Here is a 25,957-nt window from a genome sequence, read left to right on the forward strand (position 1 = left end):
TTCTTGATGACCCTCTGTAGTCTGTTTGCCAGTATCTTGTTGAGGATTTTTGCATCTATGTTCATTAGGGAGATTGGCCTGTAGTTCTGTCTTTTGGTTGGGTCTTTCCCTGGTTTTGGAATCAAAGTAACACTTGCTTTCAGGAATGAATTTGGTAGTATTGCTTCCTTTTCAATTTCATTGATGAGGTGATAATCTTAAGTGGAAGAAATAGGATGCACACATGTAAATACTGAATAGTTTCTCTGGAGAAACTGAAAATGTAAATAAGGATCAAAATGTATAATAGATAATGTGAAATAGGAAGAAAAGGTGCAAAGAGGAAGGGGAAGTGGCAGAGGCAGGTGAAAGGAAAGGGGAATGGAATTAACATGAGAAAATGAAAAAATGGAAACAAAGACTTGGTAAATAGGGAAGAGTGGAAGGGTTGAAGGGAGTGCAGGATGTGGAGAAAAATAAGAATCATGATATATTATGTGAAGGTACAAATCTCAAATGATGAATGTCATTATATTGTATACCTAAATGTACCAATAAAAATTTTATAAAAGGGTATGTTAATTAAAAAATTTGTACCCGAGGTTGAAAAAGAATCCAAAAGATTCATTAAAATATGAATAATTTATAATTTGAGATAATTTGTACACTTGCATGCACTTGGATATGATAGATTGCTGAAGTAGAAAATCCTTTCCATGTCAAACCATAAGGTAACTAAGTCAGCAGTGACAGTATTCAGATGAAATTAATCCTCACTATTTCTCCTTGGCAGACGGAAAAGCCAAAAAGACAAAAAAGGCTGAAGAATATTTTTGTAGGTTGGATAAAGAGCAAAGAATATTTAGTGTTGAAGGAGTCATCAACAAGTGAATAGGAACAATGTCAACTTTTGAAATAATTTTCTACATTAATGTGAGGGTGAAATTTGATGTCATAACATGATCACCAAAAATACAAGAGGGCAAATGTCAGAAATTTTTGTGATGTTTTCCTCATGTCATTCTATTCTATTTTAGTGTCATGCATCAGCTATCCAAGATTTAATTCTAAATGGAATGTATTTGTTGGAAAGTAATAAAAAATATTTTTCTCACAACCTTGCGATTGATACTAATAGAAAATTTCCTTAACCCTTTTAATTCTTGTACGTAGCATGACAAAAAAAATGCACTGTTTTTTTTTTTTAGAAAGAATGTGCAGCAGTTCTCAGCAAGAAAATAATCAAGAATTAAACTTGAATGATGAGGTGCTGGTAAATCAATACACTAAAACCATTTACAACTAGTATTTAGGGGTTTTGGCATGTTATATTGCTTGCAGAATCAGAAATCCAACATGATCTGTCTGCATGTTCTGAAAATTATGATTTTAAAACTTTAGCCACATAAATTTATATATACATATACATTAATTTCTTTCTGAAGTATCTCTTTTTTTTTCTTTTGTGTTTCATTATTTTTCTTCTAAATTCTGTTTGATAGTAATCTTTGCATTTTTTGGATTTATCATTGGTAAAATAAAATTTTAATTTCCTACATATTGTTTTTAAAGAATGGAATGTAGAACTGGAGAAAAACAAATCCCTTGTTGAGGAAAAAACTTTTAATGGAGTTTATATTTTAATGGTTTAATGCTGATATAATTTATTATAGAAAATGTTCAACATTTGATATACAATATTAGAAAAGTGATTTGTATGAAATATTCTTAAAATATGGTATATTTTGTCCTGATAATGTTGCTGTTAATCTTAGCACATTTGAATGTTATAACATGGTTGGCCAGAACAGATTAACTTGTATGAAATCATATTGTCAAACAAGTGAATGTCTGATACATTAGAGTCAGGGTGTAGAATACCATAATCGTTAACACACTATGGATGTTTAAAAAGGTTGTTGAATTGAACAAGAGCATCAGGCTGTGGGCCCAACATTTTTATAGCCTGGGTATATAATACATTAAGATACATCCTATTCTTCTCTCATTATTTATGATGGCATGTATGATTCTCAAATTCAATACATTCCTCCTGATACAACCTCTGTGCTTTCACACAATCTGCATCCTCCTTCCTACTCCTCTTATCTTCAAAGTCCTGTGCATTGTAGAGCCCCTCTTATGTTCCCCCTTATTTTAATTACTCCCTGATTGACCCTGTCTCTTCTTATTCTCTTTACTTCTCAATACTGGAATTTCTGGAGGAGGCTGATAGCTGTTATGGGCAGACATAAGGTGGTAAACATGAGGTCCTGCTCTCTTTGATCCATGGGAGGAGAAAGAATAGTGGACAGGTTCTTGTCTCAAGCTTACTAGGAAATACCTGAGGTTGGGAATCCAGAGCCAGAGTCAAAGTGATTGCCAAAATGGTTCCCTCAGGAAAGCCACTGTTAACAAACAACTATTATAAAATAAGGTGTGTTGTAATCAAGCAGTAGATGATTCCAAGCAAGTTACACATGGATCACAGTTTTTGGAGTTTTGTATTCACTTATTCATTCATTCCATAAACATTTATTGAACATTTACTTGGTGTTATTTTTTTTTAACCAGACATCGAAGAAAATGTCCTAACAAGAGGTGGTGTTTATTAATTTCCTATAGCATTTAGCTTTTGCTTTTTCTTACATTTACTTCTACAACACCAGTGCAATATCTCCACTTTAAAAATGAGAAAATTGCCTGGTATGGTGGCACATGCCTGCAATTCTAGCATTCTGGAGGGTTGCAAGTTTGAGCCCAGCCTGGGCAACTTAGTGAGACCCTGTCTCAAAGAGAAAAAATGCAAAAGGGGCTGTGGATTAGTTCAGTGTGAATGTCTGGGGTTCAGGAGAGAGAGAGAGAGAGAGGGAGAGAGAGGGGGAGAGAAAGAGAGAGAAAGAGAACTGAAGGTCAAATAAGTTCTATGATAATCTGCAGACTTGCTTGTAAGGCTTCTAAATGTGTGTTCTTTCCACAGTACTCCACTCTGCTCTGGAGACCGGATCCCAATTCAGATATATTTCTTCCTTATAAATAGAAATGCAATTCATTGTGATCATGAACTCTAGGAATGCTGCTGAATCTCAGATGGGGGAGCAGAATATTTCTGAGGCTTAGGGCTGTTGCTGAAGGCTACAGGAGGAAATAGAACCCTGTGCCTGTTGCCCAAGCAAAGTGCTCTAAAATTCCATTTCATATATTTATGTGGCTTCTCAAATATTTTTTTTGAAGAACACAGTGTACAACTAAAAAAAAAAAAGTATTACTGTCCATGAAGTTGAGGCACACACACTTGCTTTTTGATGTAATGTTTGATTTTGTAATGTGATAATCTACATTAAGTAACTTGTCTGTAAATGTATAATGCACATGCTTGCATTTCCTATGCCAGTACTGAAGTTAAGTCACAGACCAGCAATACATTTTTTAGGAGTCTTTCAAGTGTTACTTTGTCTCAGAACCTCTTCAAACAAATGAAAATAAGACTATTGTGGATGGAAATCTAAGAGGATGGTAACACAGAAGCCTTGTCAAAGGCACAAAGTTGCAGTTTCTGATGAAAATGAATCATAAACCTAAATAAAAATACATAATTAGTATTATTCATAGTACTGGCAAAAATGTAATGGAGGAAAAGGGCTCAATTATTAGAGTCTCTGCAAGGAAAGCTAAAACCTAGAGGCAAAGTTTTAATTTGTTTGTGTGCATTGATTTTTCTTCCATTTATTGAATAGTTCCTTTGGAAACATCAACTCTATTTTAAAAATGAGAATCTCGATATTCCTTCAATTACAGAAACATGTTTGGCTTATGTGTAATGTCCTTTCATCTTTTCTGCCTCTAGGGGGAAGTGTATTTTCAACAGTTCTGTCCTCAGAAGGTATTTTCTTGTGGGCCACATGATTCACAGGAGTGGTCTTTAGTGTGATTTCAGAGCTGGCTGGACAAAGAAAAAGAGGCTCTTTGAAAATCTGATGGATGCTTACTTTTGAGGTTGCATACAGGATTCTGAGGGAGAAGAGTTACAGAAACTTACAGATGGTGGAGAAAACTTTCTGATAGCATTTCTACTACATTTCAAAGAATCACATGTTAGTTTCTGTGTATGCTGCTGCTTTTCCTGGTAGTAGTAGAGTAACATATGGGTACAAATTTCATTTCACACAGCTGGAAACTAAGCAACTGAATACTTTCTAGAAAACATTTTAGTAGATTAAAGTAAAAAAAATTCATGGTTTGAGTATGTTGTTGAAAACATTTCTAAATTCTACAGAAGGTCCATGAATTTCTGTATTATCACATGAGCATTGTCCTTTAGGCTTTCAATTGCCTAATTTTATTTTGTAGGATTTCTCCATAACTTAGTTTTTTGTTTTCCTTCAACAATTGAGTCCAGAAAGGATGCACCGAGTGAAAAGATTAGTGTTTTGCTTTTTTGAAAGTGGAAAAGGGCTTTTTTTCTCCCTCATTTCATGTTTTACAGAATTTAAAAAGAGTAATGTTTAAAAATTGAGTTCAAGAGATATTATTCCTATTTTTCCTCTTCCTTCTTTCTTGTTTTGCTTTAACTTTTAAAAGTGTAACAAAAGTTTTATTATAAAATGATACTATTTTCAGCTTTAGTCTGCCATGTAGCCTGAATACCTAGCTAAATATAAGATAAAATTTTGATACAAAGAATGTTAAAGTGGCAGTTAGCTTTGTCCACAATCCTCTTTTACTTGGTATAATAGGTACTACATAGTTTATTTTATTTAAAAATATTCTCAGGGTACACAGCAATATTTGTGTATATCATCTATATTCTTTGGGCCTCAATTCTTCAACTAGAGAATGCCAGGCTTGGAGATTTCTTTTTTTTTTTGTTTTCATTCCTCTCTCTCTCTCATTGAACCCGGGGTCTTCACGCTGACCTACATTCCCCAGCCCTTTTTAATTTTTTTTTTTTTTTTATAAATTTTAAGACAGCCTTGCTGTGACTAATTTGCCCAAGCTGGGCTCAGACTTGTGATCCTCTTACCTGAGCCTCCCAGAGTGCTGGGATCACAGGTGTGTGCTACTAGGCCTGGCCTGGGTGATTTCGTAGGTCTTTTAGGACTTCAAAATTGCAGAACTCCGTGATACTTAGGCGCTTTCAGTTGACTGCAAAAAGTTTGCTTTAATAGAATTAAACAAATCCACAACATTAACATCCATATACTAGTTGGTGAGCCTTTTCATAACCTTGTGCCTGTTTGCATTTGAAAATTTTTATTAAAAACCCTGCTTTCTGCTCTTGGAATTTAAAAGGGATGTTTTGGGCACGGGCAGACTCTTAACACTGGCTTTTCTCCTGCGGTCTAGTTTGGGGCCTCTTCCCGGCCACACTCCGTCCTGTCCATGTTCCTTTGCCACAGGCTGAAAGTGGAAGAGCTCCTGTCCAGAGGACACGCACGAGGCGACTGCGGCGCTCACCCTAACATAGTCGCACTGCCCTGCTGTCGACCCGTGGGCGAGGCTGGGCAGCGCCTGAGATGCGAGTGGGATTCACACCCAGTGCCACTGAAACTCAGACTCTCCGAGTGAGTCCATACCACACACTGCAGAATCATATCTCCACTGGCTGCTGTTCCCAGATACCGGGCATAGCTGGCAGTAACAGAAAACCTTGGTTTTTCTCGTCTCCTGGCAACTTGCTGAAATCCATTAAGACTCTTGGAATTGAGAATTTAGCTGTTGTCCTGTTGTCTTGTAAAAAAAATATTACTATAACTATGATGTTATAGACAACGCCTGCCCTCCTACGACTTCAGGAAGGAGTTAATTGCTGTGAAGCACTAAATCTCAATTTCCAGTGTGTGTGGATTACTCTGCTTGTGGAATTACATTTTCTCATAGATGCCTCTTCTACTACTGGTTAGCAGCTCTAATTAAATAAATGAAAGTTCTCTCAAGAGTTAGTATACTCCTACTTATAGTGAAAATTTAGGGATTCTAGTGCATAATCTGAAACCTAAATGACCCAGAGGATGAAACGTTACCCACAATTACAGTTAGGATGTCAGAAAGAGCGATAAGGAGAGTGCTGTTAAAGGCGAGGAGGCCCAGTGCCCAAGCCGCCACATCTCTGGAAACCTCTGTTTGCCATTTCAGGGTCACAAAGGACAGCTGGGCCGATTTAGGGCTGGGCGGGGGTGGCTGGGGGTGGGTGGGAGCAGCTCCTGGAGCGGTGGAAAGAGTCAGTGCGAGTTTCTGCCGAAAGAGGGCGTAGGTTTATGACTAACAAATCTGTGAACCCAGACGCCCAAATGAAAGAACAGTTTAAAACATTTTGAATTTATTTTAATTTGCGGGATTTGAGCGTCGGAATTCTCTCGTGCAGCGTAGCACATTTGCGTTGCACATGGCTTCTGTGTGTAACCACCTACAGAGGGTCTGGCTTCTTTCCGAGCTGCCCCGCTGCGCGGAGAGCTCCGGCGACGCTCCCCCGGCGCCGGACTTCGGCGCGGCCGCTGTGGCGGTGACCGGAGCGGGACAGAGCCTCCGAGGCAGCACCTTTCTTGGCATCGCAGCGTCTGGAGCAGCTTGACTTGCGCAGCCTGGAGCCGAAAGAAGCTCTTGATCTCCGAGCGGTCGGGTTGGAGGGGGACCCTGCGAGGGAGGTTTTGGGTTGGCTGGCTTAGCCCCAGAGCCCCGAGGATGAGTTGGAGATGCCTTTCAAGCTTTCTGACACCCTTAGAAGCCGAAACCTTCGCACGCTTTTGGGAGCAACAAGTTTCCCTTTCAGGCTTTCCGCGCGCCGGCGGGGGGTCTGTGAGCGAGGGCGCGGGGACCCCGGCGGCGCTGCAACTACGGGGTCCCCGCGAGGCCCAGAGGGAGGGGGCTGGCGTAGGCCCGGGGTGGGCAGGGGCGCGGGAAGTGGCCAGCCCGCGAAGGACTCGATCCCAGTTCCCTGACCCTGAGCCGGCGACCGGGAAGGTCAGGTGCCCGGTCAACCCCAGTCCGCGAGGCGGGAGTTCGTGGGGCCAGAGCAAGGAAGAAGTGAGACCGGCGGGACCTGTGGATTTTTGCACCGAGCGTGGCACTTTAGACGACTACTCCTTTCCTCACTCCTGCCTCCCGCCGCAGCGTGTGTGTCCTCGCCTCTGAGCGTGTGTACGCGCCCGCGCGTTTCTTCAAACACATTTCCTTTTTTAAAGCCCAGAGCTGCAGAGGGCATGGCCTGGGAGAGGCGGGGACCCTAGAGGCGAGCGGCGCTGCGGGGGCTCCAGCGGGTGCGGACGTGGGCGGCGGCGGCTTTAAGGGGAGGCAGAGGGGCACGCGGGTGGTGGGGGTTAGGGACGGGGAGCGGTGGGCAGGGAAGGGGTGCGGGGAGGAGCCCTGATGTCAGAGTGCTAACGAGCGGCTCCCCGGCCCAGCCCCCCGCCCCGGAACCCGGGCCCGGCGACGGCGCGCCTTGTGTGGTAACGCGCTCCGCCGAGGCCACGCTATTTAAACGCGGGCTATGGATCCGGGAACCCCTGCGAATCAATGAGATCACACGCGAAGGAGATGCACCGTCAATTACAAACACTTGGACAAGTCTTTTTTTTTTTTTTTTTTCTTTTGCAAATAGCCTTTCAAAGGCAACCTTAGCAACGCCCAAATAAGAAGCCACCTCTAAGCAAAACAGCATATGCATAAAGGAAGGGCGAATATATATTTATAATAGTATACAGGTATATTACAGACGCACAGGTTTACACTTGGTGAACTTTTTCTTCTTCTTTTTTATGCTAGTGACATTGCAGAGGATTCTTACTGTCTTTCGGCGTTAGCGAAAGGGGCATTTTCTTAGAGTGCCCAAGGGGGCGCAGGGACCTCAGGCAGGAGAGTGGGGAGGAAGGCGGCAGGGTGCGTGGGGGCAGAGGGCCAGCGGGCGGAGAGGGCGGCGAGGGTCGCGGCACCATGCCGTCCCCGTTGCTGGCGCTCACTTTCTCCGCGCACGTCCTGCTCGGCTGGGCGCTGCTGGCCGGCGGCACGGGCGGCGGGGGCGCGGGCCGGGGCGGCGGGCGCCGGGAGAGAGAGGCGCTGCCGCCCCAGGAGATCGAGGTGCTGGTGCTGCTGCCCCAGGACGACTCTTACTTGTTCTCGCTGGCCCGCGTGCGGCCGGCCATCGAGTACGCGCTCCGCAGCGTGGAGGGCAATGGAACCGGCCGGAGGCTTCTGCCGCCGGGCACTCGCTTCCAGGTGGCCTACGAGGACTCGGACTGCGGCAATCGCGCGCTCTTCAGCCTGGTGGACCGCGTGGCGGCGGCGCGGGGCACCAAGCCCGACCTCATCCTGGGGCCGGTGTGCGAGTACGCAGCGGCGCCGGTGGCCCGGCTGGCGTCGCACTGGGATCTGCCCATGCTGTCGGCGGGAGCCCTGGCCGCCGGCTTCCGGCACAAGGACGCCGAGTTCTCGCACCTTACGCGCGTGGCGCCTGCCTACGCCAAGATGGGCGAGATGATGCTCGCCCTGTTCCGCCACCACCAATGGAGCCGCGCCGCGCTGGTCTACACCGACGACAAGCTGGAGCGCAACTGCTACTTCACCCTTGAGGGGGTCCACGGGGTTTTCCAGGAGGAGGGTCTGCACACGTCCACCTACAGTTTCGACGACACCAAAGAGTTGGACCTGGAGGACATCGTGCGTTACATGCAGGCCAGTGAGAGAGGTGAGCGGGAGCGCGTCCAGGTCCCCGGGCCCTAACCCAACCGACCTCCGCTGTCCTCTGCGGCCCCAGAGGGAGCTGAGGCCGGGAGCGCGCGCGGGGGTCTCACTTGTGTTGCGCTGCCCATCCTCGAGCTCGGTGAGCGGTCGCGGTAGAGGGGGCACCTAGAGTAGACGGTCCTGGAGAGGACCCTGGGCGAGGGGATGTCTGAGCCCGCCGATCACGTGCCCCCCTCTAACAGGTGCTGTCAAACTGCCTGCCGCCTCCCCCTTATTCCCGCTCGGTCCGCGGGGGACTCACAATCAGGGGCGCACGACCTGCGCACGACCCGCGCCAAATACGAAAGAACTTGTGGCCCAGCCCATTCCCGAAGCGCGCCCCTCTTGGTGCGGAAGCCTCTGGACGCTCTGCAGCCGCGTACCTCCTCTAGCTGTCCCTGGCCTCCCGGCTTCCCCGGCTGCTCTTGCCACAGAACCTAGGTTTCTTTTAAAGGCTCATTGTAACACTCTTCTCATTCCTTCCACGGCTCCTGCAGTTATAAACAAGCTTCTGTGCTTTCCACAAAAATGCCTCGCTGTGTTTGGACTCAGGCGACACCCTTGTGCGTTCGTCAGGGCAGTCTGCAAAGCTCCCAGAACTGGGCTTTGCGGGGCGCGCTCCTGGAGAAAGGGGCGTTGAACCTCCTCTCCACCTGCGGGTCCCCCCTCGCATTTCCTCCGGGAGTCTTTGGGGATTTGAAATAATCGCCGAACCGGACAAAGCGCCATGCTGGGTTGGGTTGGTGGCTGCCGCTACAGGGAGCGGATGGTCGCGGATAGGTGATCGGGAAGCCCCCAGCGCGGCCCGTTTTACTTCGGTGTAGGCTGTGGGAAGGCTGGCTGGAAGCCCAGCATAGCGCGCTTCTCTCGGCGGAGTCACGGTTGGGGTGATCAGCGCTGGGGATTCCGCCCGCCTCTGCTTTTCCTCCGAGCGCACGCGCCTGGAATGCCCCGGCGCAACTCGGGGGAAAGCTTCCGGGACCCCGGTGCCACCCGGGTGAGACCCAAGGGAAGCAGGGCTGAGCCAGGTGAAGGGTTTATCCATGACTTGGCCCGGCTGAGCACTAGCGGTGGGGGACAGCGCAGCCTGAGGCCAGGAGCCTCAGAAACAGGTGAGACGGGGCAGAAGAGCTCCAGCCGTCGCCCTTTTCAACATGGCCACCTGGGACTCGAGTGAACGCACCCGTGGGAGCCAAGAGGCAGGGGGTTTTGACCATGGGAGTACAGGCTGGCTTTGAGCGCTCGAACTCCAGGGTGTCTGCGCCGAATCCCTGCCAGTTAAGCTGATTATGAAAAAGGGCATTTGTGTCCATCGGCGGCTGCCCACTCGCCAGCCCCGGGGCTCCTTGTCTCCACACTCCCAGTACCCGGAGTTCCGCAGCGTCCGGCACGCCTTCAGCTGTTCTGGGCCCCCCGAACCTACTCCTTCAGCTCTGGACTTTAGAGATTCGGTTGCGGATGGGGGTGTGTCTCCTTAATTGTGAGATCCGTGGTTTGCAGAAACGGCTGCACTTCCATTGCCCTGTTGGTCCCCCGGGCTTCAGCTCACTTGGCCCGGTGAAGGCCAAGGGCATCTGTCTGCCCAGATGAGGGCAAATGGAGGCCAAAGGGCCTCTCAGCCTCTCAATGGAGGTCAAGGGACATGACGGTGGCAGAGCCTGCGGGCCGCTATGCCTCAGGCTTCAGAGGATTTGTACTGCCTTCTATTGCTGCATTTTTATTTTTCAAATTCTCAAAGCCTCCTAGATGTTCCCAAGTCTCTTTGCTTTTTTTTTTTAATCCAACTTTGAATTTAGTGGTGAAAGTTTGCTGGGCTGATGTTTATATTTTACTGGTGTTAAGGCTACAGTTTTATGATTCTTGCTCTAAAACACGTTTCCAAGAGCGATCTGGCAGATATTCAGGAAACAAAATAATTTCTCCCCTAAACTGCACCTGCCTGCCCCCCAGTCTCTTACTCTGAGGAAAGCTGCTTGATGACAAGCTTTCTCAGGGGATCTTCTAGGAACACATTGAGTCTTTACTTCATAATAAGCAGTTAATGTGTTAAACAGGGATTCAGTACATGCTTTCAGAGCAGTTTTCGGCTCGGCCACTCACCAGCTGGCAGATCTTGAGCTGCTGTTGAGCTCTGTGCCTTGGGCTCTTCAGGTGAAGTGGTGTAGGGGGAACACGCACGGCTTCCTGGTGTTGGAGGGCTCGAGGAGCTCACCCATGGAATGCGCTGACACAGTGTCTGAGCCCTCCTAAGGGATCAATAAATAAACAAGCTGCTTCACTGTAGGGATGATGTGTATATATATCACCCCCTTTCCCTAGAAGGGAGACTGAGCCATGAGAAGGAACCTTGGGTAGAAAAGCAGATGCCTCAGGAGTTCAGTCTCTACTTACAGCTCTGTGGCCTGCACAAGCCACTGAATGTCTCTGAGCCTGAATCTCCTCCTCTGTGAAACAAGGAGTCAGGAGAATAAGGGCTCTTCGAGCTGATACTTGGTGATCCTGATTTTTGTTCACCCAAGTGTAAAAATGTAACTGACAGTATTTCTGCCTTTGAAAAATTCCTTCTTAATCACCATGACCTAGAGTATGCTTTAATCCTCTTTTGGAGAGAACATTTTTAGCATATTTTGGTCTTCAGGTCATCTTTAAAACCAAATTATGAATATTTGAATCTCTTTCTTGGTAAAAACTGACACCATCTCAAATACAGTAATAATATGACTCAATTTTCATTTGGTTATGTGCTATACTGTAGAAAAAAACTAAGGGGCATTAATTAGTCTGTCATCTTAGGGATTTGTCATCTAAGTCAATAATTTAAAAACATGTTTTCTCTTTCATGTCTTTAGCTAAAATCACTGAAATACACACACCTCAGAATACCTTAAAAATCGTTCTTCATTTAAAATGGATTCACTTATACAGTGGACTGCCCTCAATATTCCTCAGTATTTAAAAAAAGACAGACATAGAATTAGATATTTTTTCAAGCTATGAAAGTGAGTAATCGTTTCATTTATATATGTTACCAGGTGCAGAACTAGATGTATTCTATACACAAACAGTTTTGTATTAACTGTAGTTATTCTTTTAGTTAACATGTCATTAATCTTATCTTGCATAATGACTATAGAGATACTAGTTTTTAAGAATCATTTATTTTTGGTAGTCTAGAGTAAAAGAAGGAGTGATATGATCAGCACAATTTTAAGGCAGAGAACCCATGATAAGTGTAAAAGGGCCAGCGCATAGTGCCAGAAAGACAGAAGCACTGTAGGCTTCAGTGTGGAAATTCCAAAGGCCTTTGGAATAGACAGTTTTGTGAATAACAAAAATAAAGTGTCTCACTTTACAAATGATATCTATTGCTATGTATGTAGAAAGAGCCAGAGAAATCCTTTGTTTGGAAACAATTAGAATTTATTTTTTTTTAAAATGAGTATATAACTATATAAAGTTAGAAAATCACACAAGTCTTATTAGGAAAACTTTTGTCTCCAAGTCCCCATTTCTTACTTTCTAGAAGCAACGATCTTCAACTTTTGTAGCTGTTCCTGTAGATATTTGCCTTTTGAGTGGTTCTTCTATTTGTATTTTTATCTCTAACATGCTACTTTTGATATTTTCAATTTCAGGTCTTATCTCTTGGTATTCCAAAGGGAAATGATGATTGAGTTCTCTTCTACTGTCTCTTAACCACACACACAAGCTTTCTTTTCTGATATGGTTGTGTTAAAGTTTTTGGTTAGCACATATTTAGTATCAATATTATTCTCATTTAAAAGTGCTATTTATAGTGGAGCCACGTAGGCTACTATGATGACATTTTCTTTGTTGCACTACTGTTTTCTGCTAAGTTTTGTATGGATTTGCAGCTAAATCACCTAATTCTGTTTTAAGTTCCTGAGCTGCTTTAGTTTAGTTGTTTTCAGGGCATACTGTACAGTTATTATTCTGGGCTCATTCTTTAGTGTTTTCCTAGGACTCATATCACCTCTCTCTTAAGATAGATTCCTGTGTATTTCTCTTTATTTTTAAATTTATTATTTATCTATTTATTTTTGGTACCAGGGATTGAACTCATGACCTTGCGCTTGTGAGGCAGGCGCAGTGCCACTGAGTTAAATCCCCGGCCCCTTTTCTTTATTTTTGTGGAGTACATCCTCCAGGGGCCTTTCATGAAAGGTTGAATGAAAGCTAAATTTTGTAGCTTTCATGTCTGGTAATATCTTCTTTTTACTAATTATAGAACTCTAAGTTGGAAATAATTTTCTCTCAAAATTTGATAGTGTTGCTCCATTGTCTTCTAAATTCCACCATTAATATTTGGAAACTTGAATTTTTGTGGATTCTGGGTATAATATTTGCTATCCTCCCTTCTGGAAAGTTTTGTAATCTTCTCGTAGTCAATGTTTTAACATTTTATTATGATATACATTGGTGCTGGTATTTTGCTTTCAACTCTTTGTAGGCCTCTTCTTTCCAGAAACCCATGTCTTTCAATTCTGGAAAGATCTCTTACTTCTCTGATGATTTTATGCCCTCCTTTCATCTTTTTTCTCTTCCTGGTTCTTTATTTGTATACTACATTTCTGGGATCTATCCTTTATTTTTCTTATTTTCTGCTATTTACCACTTAACAATCCTCTTACTTGGAGATTTCTTTGACCACTTCCAAAATTACCACTGAGTTTTGGTTTTTTGGGTTTTTTTGCATCACATTTTCAGTTTGCAGGACACATGCAGAAACATTCTTTTTTTCTCTTCTAAGTTTAGATTTAAATGGAACATGGGTGCAGAAGTAGATGGCAAATGTGAAAATATACTTTTTACTGTTGCTGAAACTGATTGGAGAATATGACTTTAGATATCTTGTTGAAAGGACTTGTTTATTGTTATTTCTTCCCAGAGTTAGGCAGGTCCAGCCACTAAATCAGATAGGATCTTTCAGCCCTGGGTCCCTCATCCAGGAGTGAAAAACGTAGCCCATAAAGTGTGCTCTCTGCATATGAGGTATTATCTAAAAATATATTGAATGTTTAATTAAAAAATTAAAAGTAGTAAAAGACATAGTGCCATAAATCTCCCTCAAAATACTTCTCACTACGGCTTTGAACTCACTTAGCCCATCATTCTTGCTGGTTTCTGAAGCAATTCTGGAGGTCCTCTTTTGTGAGTGTCTTTAGTTGTGTTGTGGTGGGTGCCTCAATGTCTTGAATCAATTCAAGACATTTGCCTTTCATGGTTGTTTTGACTCTGGGAAAGAGCCATAATTTTCAGGGTGCCAGATCCAGTGAATAAGGTGGATGAGGGCACATTGTAATGTTTTTACAAGTCTGTCTTTTCCTCAAATGGTACTTGGCAGCAGCATTCACTGTATTTTTTATCACAACACAGAAAGACACTCACAAAAGAGAACTTCCATGCCTGCTTAAGAAAGTGGCGAGAACATGGAATAAATGTGTCAAAGTGATGGGGAATGCTTTGAGGGGGATTAAAAGCAATGTGTTTTTCACTGTAATAAATTTAAAAAATTTAAACATTCCCTGCAAATATCGGTCACTCCTCATATAAACATATCTCAGTGGGGAAGAAAGCAGACAAAGCCTAGCATGCCCATTTTTTCTTCCCAACTCATGAATCAGACAGTTTACTCCTTTTTCTATTGTTGGGGATGGATGGAGGATAATTGAAGGCTCCTAGGGATGTTCACGCATTAGAGGTTGTTCCAAGGAGAAACCTGAGACAAGAGAAAGGATATCCCCCTAACTCAGGTATAATGCCTGAAATTTTCAACTTGATGTCTAGAGCTACCCCTTTGCACCTCGCCCTTTTGCTGCCTCCAAGTGGTTGCAAGAACATCCTGCAATAGTGAGAAGGCGCTGTGGCAGCCTTATGGGGAAGGATGGCACAGAACATCACAAGTTAAAAGAGCATGACAAACAAAAGTCTAACCAGAAATTTAGCTTCACACCACTATCACTTCTTTTAGAAGTTTAACAATTTGACCCCAAATTAGTATTTATGTACTCAGATACACTTGAATACAACAGAAACTGTCTAACTGACCACCACTTATGCAGTTTGCAGGATTAGTCAATGCTGTCTCTCTGTTAGTTTTACTGACAGTTGGGTGCTGGCAGGTAGTATAGTTTTCCAGAGCACACCACACACTTCTTGTACTTCTCCACATGCTTTCCAACAATTGTATCATTCCACCTGTACTTGTTATTGCATGCATTTAATTAGCTATTGTATAAACTGTTGAAACATTAGTAGGAAGAGGAAGCTATTTTATTGAAAATCATCTTAAACCTTTTGATAGACTATATAAAGGCAAGTTACTAAAAATGCATGCTGTTCAATTATGCATGAATGAGACAACTCTAAAAGATTGGGATCATCATACAAAGCTAGGATTCTGCACTCTAACTACTTTGCCAGTCTCTGAGTGATTGCAAGAACATGCTGCAGCAATGAGAACCCATTTATAGCTGACAGTGTGGCAGCCAGATGGGGATTTACTTGCTTCAACTAGATGATCATGTGCATTAATTATGGATTTGGTATGCAAGACAGTGTTCTGCTCATGAACTGGGATTTCCATTTGAACATAAACTACATGGTCAACATGAAATGAATATGATCTAAAATAATCAAAGTGTGTTTAGCCTGATGGTGCTCTGTGACACTCTTGGTCAGTCTCAGTGAGTACTAGTAATGTTTTAAGAAAGAATGTATCCAGGGCCAGGGATTAGCTCAGTGGTTCCACTGCCTGCCTTGCAAGCACAAGGACTCGAGTTCGATCCCCTGTACCAAAAAAAAAAAAAAGAATGTATCCATCAGAAGGGCTTGGTGGTGCTAGTGTTGGAGAGAGAAGAAGAAAAAGAAGGAGAAGGAGAAGGAGAAGGAGAAGGAGAAGGAGAAGGAGAAGGAGAAGGAGAAGGAGAAGGAGAAGGAGAAGGAGAAGGAGAAGGAGAAGGAGAAGGAGAAGGAGAAGGAGAAGGAGAAGGAGAAGGAGAAGGAGAAGGAGAAGGAGAAGGAGAAGGAGAAGGAGAAGGAGAAGGAGAAGGAGAAGGAGAAGGAGAAGGAGAAGGAGAAGGAGAAGGAGAAGGAGAAGGAGAAGGAGAAGGAGAAGGAGAAGGAGAAGGAGAAGGAGAAGGAGAAGGAGAAGGAGAAGGAGAAGCCGGGAATGTAAAAAGAAGAGAAGCACCACAGAAGCCAGTTTTGAGCAGAGCCTGTCTGGGACCTAGCAAAGGTTGTGCTCTGGCTCAGAGATAGTCTGTTCAGTCCTGGGCCAGGTGCATCTCTCCAATAGATGCTTTGGGTTATCAATGCCTGGTGCCTTTGAAACCTGAATTCTCCAATGGACCTCCCTAATTTTGATTTCATCTTCACTAGCATTCTATTGCTTGTAATTTGGTCCCCTAGGTATCATACCCAGGGCACAGGGCATGTTGACACAAATGTATTTATTATTATAGACCCCATGGAACTCAAGCAATCTGAAGTCCAGATTATCTGCAAATACTTGAAATACTTGATGTGGATTATTGAGAATCTTCCCCTAAGCAGTGACTTTGTTCCCTGTGTGCTGGCAAGAATCAAGTCATACATGTGAGGCCTGAGAACTGGACTCTGGACTATGAGCAGCTGATCAAAAAATGATATAGGCAGTTTGATGGACAGGCAGCTAGAGCTCCCTGGATCCTCCTGGAGATGACCACACTTGGAATCCATACTTTTCAAACATGTTTGGCCTTAGCCTCTTATTGGCTATTTTGTGGGACACCTTGGCTTTTTTTAAATTGAAGGAGCTAGAATTTAATTACAACTAACACAGGGGTCTAGGCCATAATAAATTATTAAGAGTTTCTATGAGAGCTTCTTTATTAAGGCATCTTGAAATTTGATTATTTATCCCCAATATATAACTGTACTTTCAAAACACAAACCACACTGACTCCAGCATTCACAGGCCTTTGAGGAGTTTCGTATTGTTCAAAAAACTTGTCCTTTGGGGCCTTTACCTTGCACACCAAGCCCTTTTGTAGTACAAAATGTCAGAGTTGTGACCTAACACTCCCAGTTACTGTGTGCCATAAATGGAATATCAACAAGAGCCAAGCCCTCCATGCAGGTTGCCAAAGACGCGCGGGCACAGCCTGCCGGTTGTTTTATGTCTTTCAGCACCCATGCTTCTACAAAGAACATACACATTTTGGAGTGCTGGCACGATGGTGATAATACGGTTTGCAGCACCCAGGTCTCTGAGGGTCTCTTCTCTGCACAGTGCATAGGCAGAAAACATACTGGTCCTGCTGTACAGCAAAGAGCCCTCAAACCATCAGCAGTGACTGGACAGTGTCCACGTCCCCACTTCACTCCATCCTGTGTCATTCTTAGGTGGCAAGTGACAGTCTCCTGGAGCTGCTTAAAATCTCTTAAATATGACAGTGTGAACATCACCTGAGAGAACACGGGGCAGAGGACCTGGGATTTTGCTATCTACTTCTCCTGTGTGTGGGGACAGCTCCAGCATAATGTAGACACTCATTGATTTGCCTGTGACAGAGGGAGCCTATGACGTTCACTGATTTGCCAGAGGAGGTTGTCTCTAAAGCCACTGAGTTTGCTTTTTCAGAAAAGCATCCTATTAAGTATGAAAAAACAGTTGACAGCCTTCACTGTCTTATATTGGGAAAAAATCTAGAGATTTGTTTAAGTTTTTAAAACTATTTTGAAATAATTTTCACATTTTTGGAATAGAAATAAGAAGATATAATGAACCTCTGTATAGCCTTAACCAGATTTTTGCCATATTTGCCCTAACATTCTAAATCTTTCCCCTTTCCCTTCTCTTTTAATCTATCTGTATCTATCTATCTATCTATCTATCTATCTATCTATCTATCTATCTATCTATATATCTGTCTATTCCTTTTATATCTATTGATATGTGTATACATACTAACACATATATACATATACACACAGAAAGTCTCTTGGTCACCTTCTCTTTCACAAAAGCTCTATCTCCGTTACCTATTGGCTGCTGTCTTCTATTTTACTGTTTATTTATAACTTTGGGTTTCTCTTGTAAGAGAAACCATGCAATATTTAAGCTTGTGTGCTTGATTTATTTCACTTAACATTATGGGAAAATGACATTGTAAAGTGCATAGGCCAGCCAGAATGGCAGCACATGTCAGTGATCTCAGCAACTTGGGAGGCTGAAGTAGGGGTATCACAAGTTTGAGGCAAACCCAGGCAATTAAGGAGACTCTGTCTCAAAAAGTAAAGTCAGGCTGGGAATGTGGTTCAGTGGTAGAGAGAGCCACAAAAAAAGGGAAGGGGGAAGCATAGGTCAATTATTCTACTGTTTCCCAAGCTGAGTTTGTGGCTGCTTTCTGTAGACTAGATGTGTGTTGCCTGTTGGAGGTTTCTGGTCCTCGGTGTTTTCCATCAGGAATCTGGTGAGTCTGTTTCCCACACTGGTGGTGTTAGTTCCTGCACTTGGTTGTGGTGGTGACTGCTGGGTTTCTCTACAGTAAAGTTACGATCGTCTCTTTTACCTATGGTTTCACTTTCTGAGGTTTCTGTGATCAACTGTGTTTTGAAAAAATTCAATGGAAAATTTGAGAAGTAAGCAATTCACTAATTTTAAAACACTGTTGTTATAGTACATTGTTGTAATTGTTATTTTTATTATTAAATATTATCAATCTCTTAGTCTACCTAAATTATAGGCTAAACATTAAGATATGTATGTATAGGAAAAAACATGGTACATGGAGGGTTTGGTGCTATCCACAGTTTTAGGCATCCACTGGGGGTAGGGAGTGTGCCATGCAGATAAGGGAGGGGGTTTACTCTAATAGGTAGCTTGTGAGGCAACACTCCCAGGCCTTATAAATGCCCAGTTCTTTGTCCATTGTCTCCCCCTGGCTCTGGTGTGCTTGCTGTCTGCTGTGGTGGGATGTCTCATGTGTGCTCTTTCTCTCTCCCCAGTGGTGATCATGTGTGCCAGTGGGGACACCATCCGGAGCATCATGCTGGCAGCACACAGACATGGCATGACCAGTGGAGACTATGCCTTCTTCAACATCGAACTCTTCAACAGCTCTTCCTATGGTAACTCTGCTTGCAGCTTTCCCTCCCACTGCCAAGGTGTCTGCATCAGCTTTCTGTTGCTGTGAGATGAAAACTTACAAGGAGGAAAGGTTTATTTTGGCTCATAGTTTCAGAGATTTCAGTTCATGGTTGCTTGGCTCTGTTGCTTTGGGCCTGTGATAGGAAAGTACTTCATGGCAGGAGGGCATGGTGGAGGAGACCTGTTTACTTCATGGTAGCTGGGAGGCAAAGAGATTCAGTAAGGGGCTGGGATCCCCATAACCCTTCAAGGGCACACTTCCAGTGACCTAACTTCCTCCAAGTAGGCCTTAGTTCCTAAAGCTTCCACCCTTTTCCAATAGCACTGTGACCATCACAAAGCCTTCAACACATGGGCCTATGAGGGGCATTCAAGACCCAAATCAGAGCTGTGTCAAAAAGGGGTTATGAGGAAGATTAAAAAATTTGAATTAGGCCCAAAGATGTGATTTCCATAAATACGATTTTGGAAATTTGTGATTCTGAGCAAGACTATATAAATGCTCTGTTCTGTATTATGACAACATCTCATAATTCCTTCAACTTTTCTTCTCTGAGAACTCAATGAGAGCAAAACTATGTACCTGTGGTGTAAAGCTACTTGTCAAGATCAACATAGCCCAGTCCCATACTCCAAATGGTCAAAATGCAGGCCCTGAAGACCCCTTGTCTAGTGCTTTTCCAGCTGCAGGTTGCTACCACTGAGATGGACAGTCAAAATAATTTAAGTGAGATGTGGGTGGAATTTGAAGTAGAATGGAACAGATTATACCACAACAGGCTAGAACATTTCAGAGTATGTCAAACTTAGCACATGTATTGCTTCATACAACTTTCATGTTAGCAATATAGAGATGTGTGTGTATATTTATGCACATTACATATGTCTATATGGGTCATAGTGTAAAATAAAATAGCTATTACTGTAAATTGAGGTAAAGATATTTGAAAGCCACTGCTCATAGTCCCCTCGTCCTTTGCAATCAATATGCTTTAAGGCTCTCCTGTGTAGAATTTTGGGAGCCATGGTGTTGAATCCATGTGATGGATCTGGGGAAGTTCCGAGGGTCCCTGTGTTGGAGGGTGTTAAAGGAGGCCATCATGATCACAAGTACAAAACATTTCCTTCTAACTGTGGTTAGGGCTTCTCTACAGTTCATTACGAGGGCTGCAGAACATTTCCTCAAGCCTGCAGGCTAGCTACTCAGTTGAGTGGCTCTAGGGGAATTTTAGTGTGCAGATCACAAATGACATGTTTATACTGAGCTCCACTTCCGAGTTCCTGCTGTCTGTATGTAGTTACACAGGATCTAAACCTTCAAACATACACCCTAGTTTTCTACCCTGATACCCTGGCTTGCTTACGCAGCATTATTGTGTATTACAAATGATATAATGCACTTCCCATGGAGATAAAGAAAAGTTGATAAAACAAAAGTAGAGCCTGCTTCCTGCAGTGGATAAAACTGGATACGTGAGGCTTTGCAGGATAAATGCCCTATTTTGCTCTCCTATTTGTGGCAAAAATCTTTCTCCCTCCGTTTATACAAGTGATGTGTTGGCAAATGCATTTATAATGTGTATTCACGTGCCTTATGGATCCAGTACCTAATGCAAATGATAGGTATTAGAATTCCTTCCATCCACAGATACAGCTTGGATTAAGTTTTCCTGTTGATTACAGTAAGTAAGTATTGTAGAAATTTTGGAAAACAGAGAAAGAACAGGAAAGAAAATAAATTATTATTATATCACTCAGATAAGAGCACATTAATAATTTTAGAAGTATGTCATCCTGTCTTTTTAAAATATGTCTTTTTTCTTTTTGGTACCTGGGATCGAACTCAGGACCTTGTGCTTGCGAGGTAGGTGCTGGAACCACTGAGCTAAATCCCCAGCCCTTGTAAATATATCTTATAAAATATTTTAAAATAAAATTATCATACTCTTTAGTATAACTATATAGTATTTTTAATGTTTACATGCCATTTTTACTGAGTCTCTTATTTTTCAATACATATGTTGTTCTCAGCCTTTTTGCTTTTAAGAACAGTGCTGCCTTGAGTAGTCATGTATGTGCACACATCATATTCACTCACATATTTTCTACATACATGGTATCTATGAGAGAAATGTTTAGAATTAAAATTTATGGCTCAAGTGTTATGTACATTTAAGTGTTTTTTTGTACTGGGGATTGAACTCAGGACCTTGTGCTTGCCAGGCAGTTGTGGCACCACTGAGCTGCATCCCCGGCTGTACGTTTAAGTTTTGACAGACATTGCTAAGATCCCTAATAAAGAGGTTCACCAATTTATACTTTTGCAACAATATATGAGATTTTCTTGTTTCCTATATCCTTGTCAAACCTGCATGATTTTTCAAATTATTTTATTTATCTGAATTTCTTTTTATGTTCATCAACAAAGTTTTGCACTTTGCTTTTCTTAACGTATGTATTTTAAAGTTAACTTCTGCATTTTATTAATATAAAATAAATGACTTTAAAATGAATTCTGTAGCTGTTAGCATATTCATAATACTATACACCTTTAAAATTAATACTATTCTTAATTTACACATCATAACTATAGTATACTTATTGGGAGGAGTATGATGTTTTAATATATGTTTACGATGTAGGGTGATGGAATCAAGTGAATTGATATATCCATCATCTCATTTACTTGACATTTTTTGTGGTGATACATTTAAAATTTACCTTAGTTATTTTGAAACATTTACATTCTGTACCATTTATATTGAGTTTATTCTTACAAAGGTATTTCATGGTTTTGGTTGTTCTTAGGATCATGATCTTTTCCTGTTACATTTTGTAACTATATAGAAAATCTCTGGGTTTCTTTTTTTTGCAAGAGTTTCACTTTGGACAATAGTTTTCTTACCTTGAGGTGATACTGCCTAGTTTGAATGTCAGGTTTACATTTGCCACATAGAATTAATTGAGACACTTTCCATTGTTTTCCATGCTTTTGAACAATTAATATACTATGAGAACATCCCTTGAACTATGGAAATCAATTCTGTATTTGGAATTCACTTCTTTTAGAGATAACTGTGGGGCAACTTTTTGGAATAACTACAGAAAACTTGCAAAAGTAATACAGAGCTCATGTATATGTTTTACCAAGATCCTCCAATGTTAACAAGTTAAATAACCATAATAAAATTACCAAAACAAGAAAGTTAACATTGCTATAATACTACTAACTAATAACCAAACTAAAGGCCTTATTTCAAATTTATCACCTATCCATCCCTCTAATGTTCTTGCTCTGTTCTGGGGTCAATCACAGGATCCCACACTGATTGAGTTGTTGTGTCACCTCCAGTATGTGAAAGTTGACACTTTTGAAGAGCTCATTGTGTAGAATGACTTTCAGTTTGGATTTATCCGATATTTCCCACTATAGGATGATTTTATCTATTTTTTGGGCAAGAATACTAAAAAAAGATGCATTTTTCTTAGTGTATAATACAACTGCACAAGAGGGATACTTATATGACTTATTGTTGGTGATATTTGGACAATTTCTTAAAACTTACTTTCCCTTGAGTTCAGTTTTTCTACCTCTTAAAAGTTTGCACAGAATTATACAGAGTGCTCTTACACAACTTGTGAAGAGTACTTAGAGTTTCTGATTGAATTCTTCTCATTTTACCCTTTACACTGTATTTGTTTAGGCTCTGGGGTCTGGTGTCAGTCTGCCTAAGAGTCTGAGCCATGTACTAATTCTTAACTCTAAGAGCTAAAGATTAATAGCTTAACCCATAGCCTTATCAAAATGACTTAACTCTGCCATTTGTAAGCTTTTGTTTCTTCTAATGATAGTAATAGTACTTACCTTATGGCATCAGGCTGAGTAATAAATAAGGGGATGTATGTAAAACACCTTGCAAACTTCTTGGGACATAATAACTGTTCAATAAATATTAGCCATATTCATTATTAGTCTTAATTTACTTTGACTATTACATGTGATACTTTAAAAATTGTAACTTTTCACTTTTTCTCTGGTGATAGTTTCATAAATAGATTAAGGGTCATGAATTCAGTTACCAAATTAACCAACTTTTAGTTAATATATCCTATGGACCTGGGTGGATTAGGAATTATACCTGCATGCATATGACCAAGTTGCCCAAGTATAGTGATTGAAATAAATGTAGAGGTCTATTCTCTCCCCTGAAAGAATTCCATAAATGAAAAGTCTGGGGCAAAGATAGGGTTCTATAAGATCACCAACAATGCAAAGCTTCTCCTGTTTCCTGTTCCCTCACTCTTAGTGCCTGGCTTCCATTCTCAAGATCCAAGATGGCAGCCAGGGCTCCAGGGATCAGGTCTTAATTCTAGCCAAAACAGGGAAGAGACAACAGGTAAAAAGATATTCCTTCAGTTGACTTGGTTTCTTTTGAAGAACTCTTCGGAAAGTACCATTCATTAACATCTGGTTACGTAGGATTAGTTCCCCCAGGTTGCAAGAGAGTTCAGAATTCCACAGAATTATACTTTTAGCTGGACTTACTTATACTCTAAATCAATTTGGGGATCTGTTAGTAAAAAGAAAGGAGAATGGATGTAGGGAGGCAAGTGTCCATGTCTTTCACTGATCCTGAAGCACCTTCCTCCTCAGAGTAGAAGTAAATAGAATCATGTTGTTGGCAGAGTCACCTAGACCAAAATTCCAATGAACATCATTAATGAAGGGGCTTCTTTAGATTTTGTGTTCTAATATTTAATACATGTTTATGAAAAGTTCTTTTACATCTACTTCTTGTGCCTCCCCACCACAAACCCTATACCTGCTCTACAGAAAGGCCTCTATTTTAATCAATGCTTGCTTGAAATTGGATTTTAAGAAGATGTGTTGGTAGTTTTTCCCTCTTTGTTGATTAGAAGATTTTTTTTTGATTAGAAGATTGTTTAGTCTTAGTGAGCATTTAAAAAAATTCTCAGATTTGCCCACATTATATAGTCACAGATCAATATAATAATATATTATTAGAGAATTAAGTGATCAAAAATAAGATTTTAAAGACAGATTTTTAAAAAAAATCTAGAACAAAGATGATATATATTTTCCTGTTGAGTTGTAATTAGTATCTGTTAGCATTTTCATCTATTGGTATTATAGTCTCAGAATGTAAGGTAGGTGGAAAGTTCTTTGGGCAATCTTGTGTGAGACTGTTGGAATTATTATAGAGCTTTCTTGCCTTCCAGAAAACTCAGAGGAGACTAATTAAGGTGATACTAGAATATAGTAGTGATTATCGAGGCAGACAAATTAAACTATTTGACTGGCTACAAATGGAAACATAGTAAAAATATTGGGGGGAATTGGGTTTATAATGTTTGGCTGTAAAAGTGATATATTCCCATTAAAGTCTATTTGGAACCAAGCAAAAAAGAAAAGGAATTCTCACATAATCTCTCAGTTGTAACAATGCTAAAGAGTATTTTGGTATTTCTTCTTTTGATATTTTTCCACTGCTATTTAAAAAATATTTTTGTCATCCATTGCCTATGCAGTTTTAAATCTTAAAATGCCTCAAACTGATACGATGAATATAGATTGAGCAGGACAATAGTGTTTGGAGTCTAGGTTGCATTTTTCATCCTGCTTGTACTGTTTATTAGCTGAACAACTTCCGATTTGTTAATTTCTTTGAGCCTCAGTTTCCTCATCTGTAAGATAGGGATCATATTTAAATCTTTTTCATGAAGTTGTTATGAGAATTAAAGAATGAAGTGCTACAGTCAAAGCAGCTATACAGAGATGTGCACAAGGGCATCACTCAGTAAGTGGTGCTGTTATTATTGATGGGCATAACTGGCCAGCCTACCCTGTGATCTATAACACTAAAGTCATTTGAGGTGGGTAGGATAAGGCATGAAACAAAAAGTAGGCCCAAAGAGCCACAGTATCATGCAGCCAGCCCAGGTAAAAGCTAGGTATTATTTCTTGGGCAAATTCAGTGATGTTCCACTTACTCATGCAAGTCACATATATAGAAGGTTTACTGTATGCTAGATGCTTTTAAGTTCTGGGAGCTACAGGATGGCACAATTATGCCATCATGGCTACCTCTCACTGGCACCATCTCTTTGGCCACAGGATTGCTGAATACAGGGCCTAATTAGTTGCTGAGCAGGCTACTTTCCCTTTCACAAATATTCTGTACCCTCCCAATTGTCAGTGCAAGCTTGGCTCCTCATGATATTTTAAAACAAAAAACAAAACAAAACAAGGCAAGACAAAGCGAGGCAAGTTTATCCTTGAAGCAACTGCAAAGAATTACCATCTCTATCTTATTTTCTCACTAGCAAGCTTCTTTCTCCTCTTAATCTTTTACTTGAGAGAAAAGCCCTTTCGGTGGAGTGGTAGGTATCAGTGTCATATTCTTTCTTAAGTGCTATTCTCAAGGTCACTAATGACCTTCTGATTGCTAAATCCATGAGCCACACCTGGGACCATGACCCCATGCCTTAAAAGCATTGTGACCCATGGAACTTTCTGTGGTCATGGCTGCATTCTGTTCTATGTTGCTCAGCATGGTAGCCACTAGGCACATCCAGCTATCGAGCACTTGAAATGTGGCAAGTGTGACTGAGGAACTGAACTTTTAATTTCGATTAATTTTCATTTAGATAGTCACACATATGGCCAATGGTTACTACATAAGCAGTGTGGCTGTAGAGCATCCAGCTCTGTCTGGAAACTCAATGCTCCTAGTTTTGACGACATGACATTCTTCTGATTCTGTTAGCGCCTCTCTGTCTCCTCTGACTCCTCTGCCCACTGAAAATAGCCTCCCCCAAGTGTCTGTACTCAGTCCTCCTCTCTTCTTTACCGAAGCCTCTTCGTTAGTCCCTGGGCTCTAATAATGAGCTGCGTGGAAATGACACCCAGCACTCTGTGGAGCCCTCACTCCTCGTTCTGGTTTCGGGTCCCTATCTCCCACCCCAGCCCGTGGTGTCACTTGAGCACCCTGCGGCCACCTTGGATTTGCCGTGACCCTGACTGACCCATTATTTCATTATGTCTGCCTCGTCTGTTCCTCCTCCGCCTGACGCTGCTGTTTCTTCCAG

At 41.9% G+C, this 25,957-nt stretch overlaps 1 protein-coding gene across 3 annotated transcripts in view; it reads left to right on the forward strand.

Moving 5' to 3' along the window:
- The first annotated feature begins 7,801 nt into the window (after positions 1 to 7,801).
- The window catches only part of Npr3 (natriuretic peptide receptor 3), a 78,084-nt gene continuing 59,928 nt past the window's right edge, over positions 7,802 to 25,957 (forward strand). The window contains exons 1-2 of one of the 3 annotated variants that reach the window (XM_004848655.3): positions 7,802 to 8,659; positions 18,706 to 18,828. In XM_004848655.3, coding sequence (XP_004848712.1) covers positions 7,909 to 8,659; positions 18,706 to 18,828 — 874 coding nt within the window. In that variant the 5' untranslated portion in view covers positions 7,802 to 7,908. Of the gene's footprint in view, positions 8,660 to 9,562; positions 9,807 to 18,705; positions 18,829 to 25,957 lie in introns of those variants that run through there. The other 2 variants (XM_004848656.3, XM_087189271.1) reach the window with 2 other exon arrangements.

The sequence above is a fragment of the Heterocephalus glaber genome, unplaced genomic scaffold (genome assembly GCF_053883595.1).
Source record: "Heterocephalus glaber isolate CG9 unplaced genomic scaffold, H.glaber_assembly_v1.0 deba00001538, whole genome shotgun sequence".
NCBI classification, from domain to species: domain Eukaryota; kingdom Metazoa; phylum Chordata; class Mammalia; order Rodentia; family Bathyergidae; genus Heterocephalus; species Heterocephalus glaber.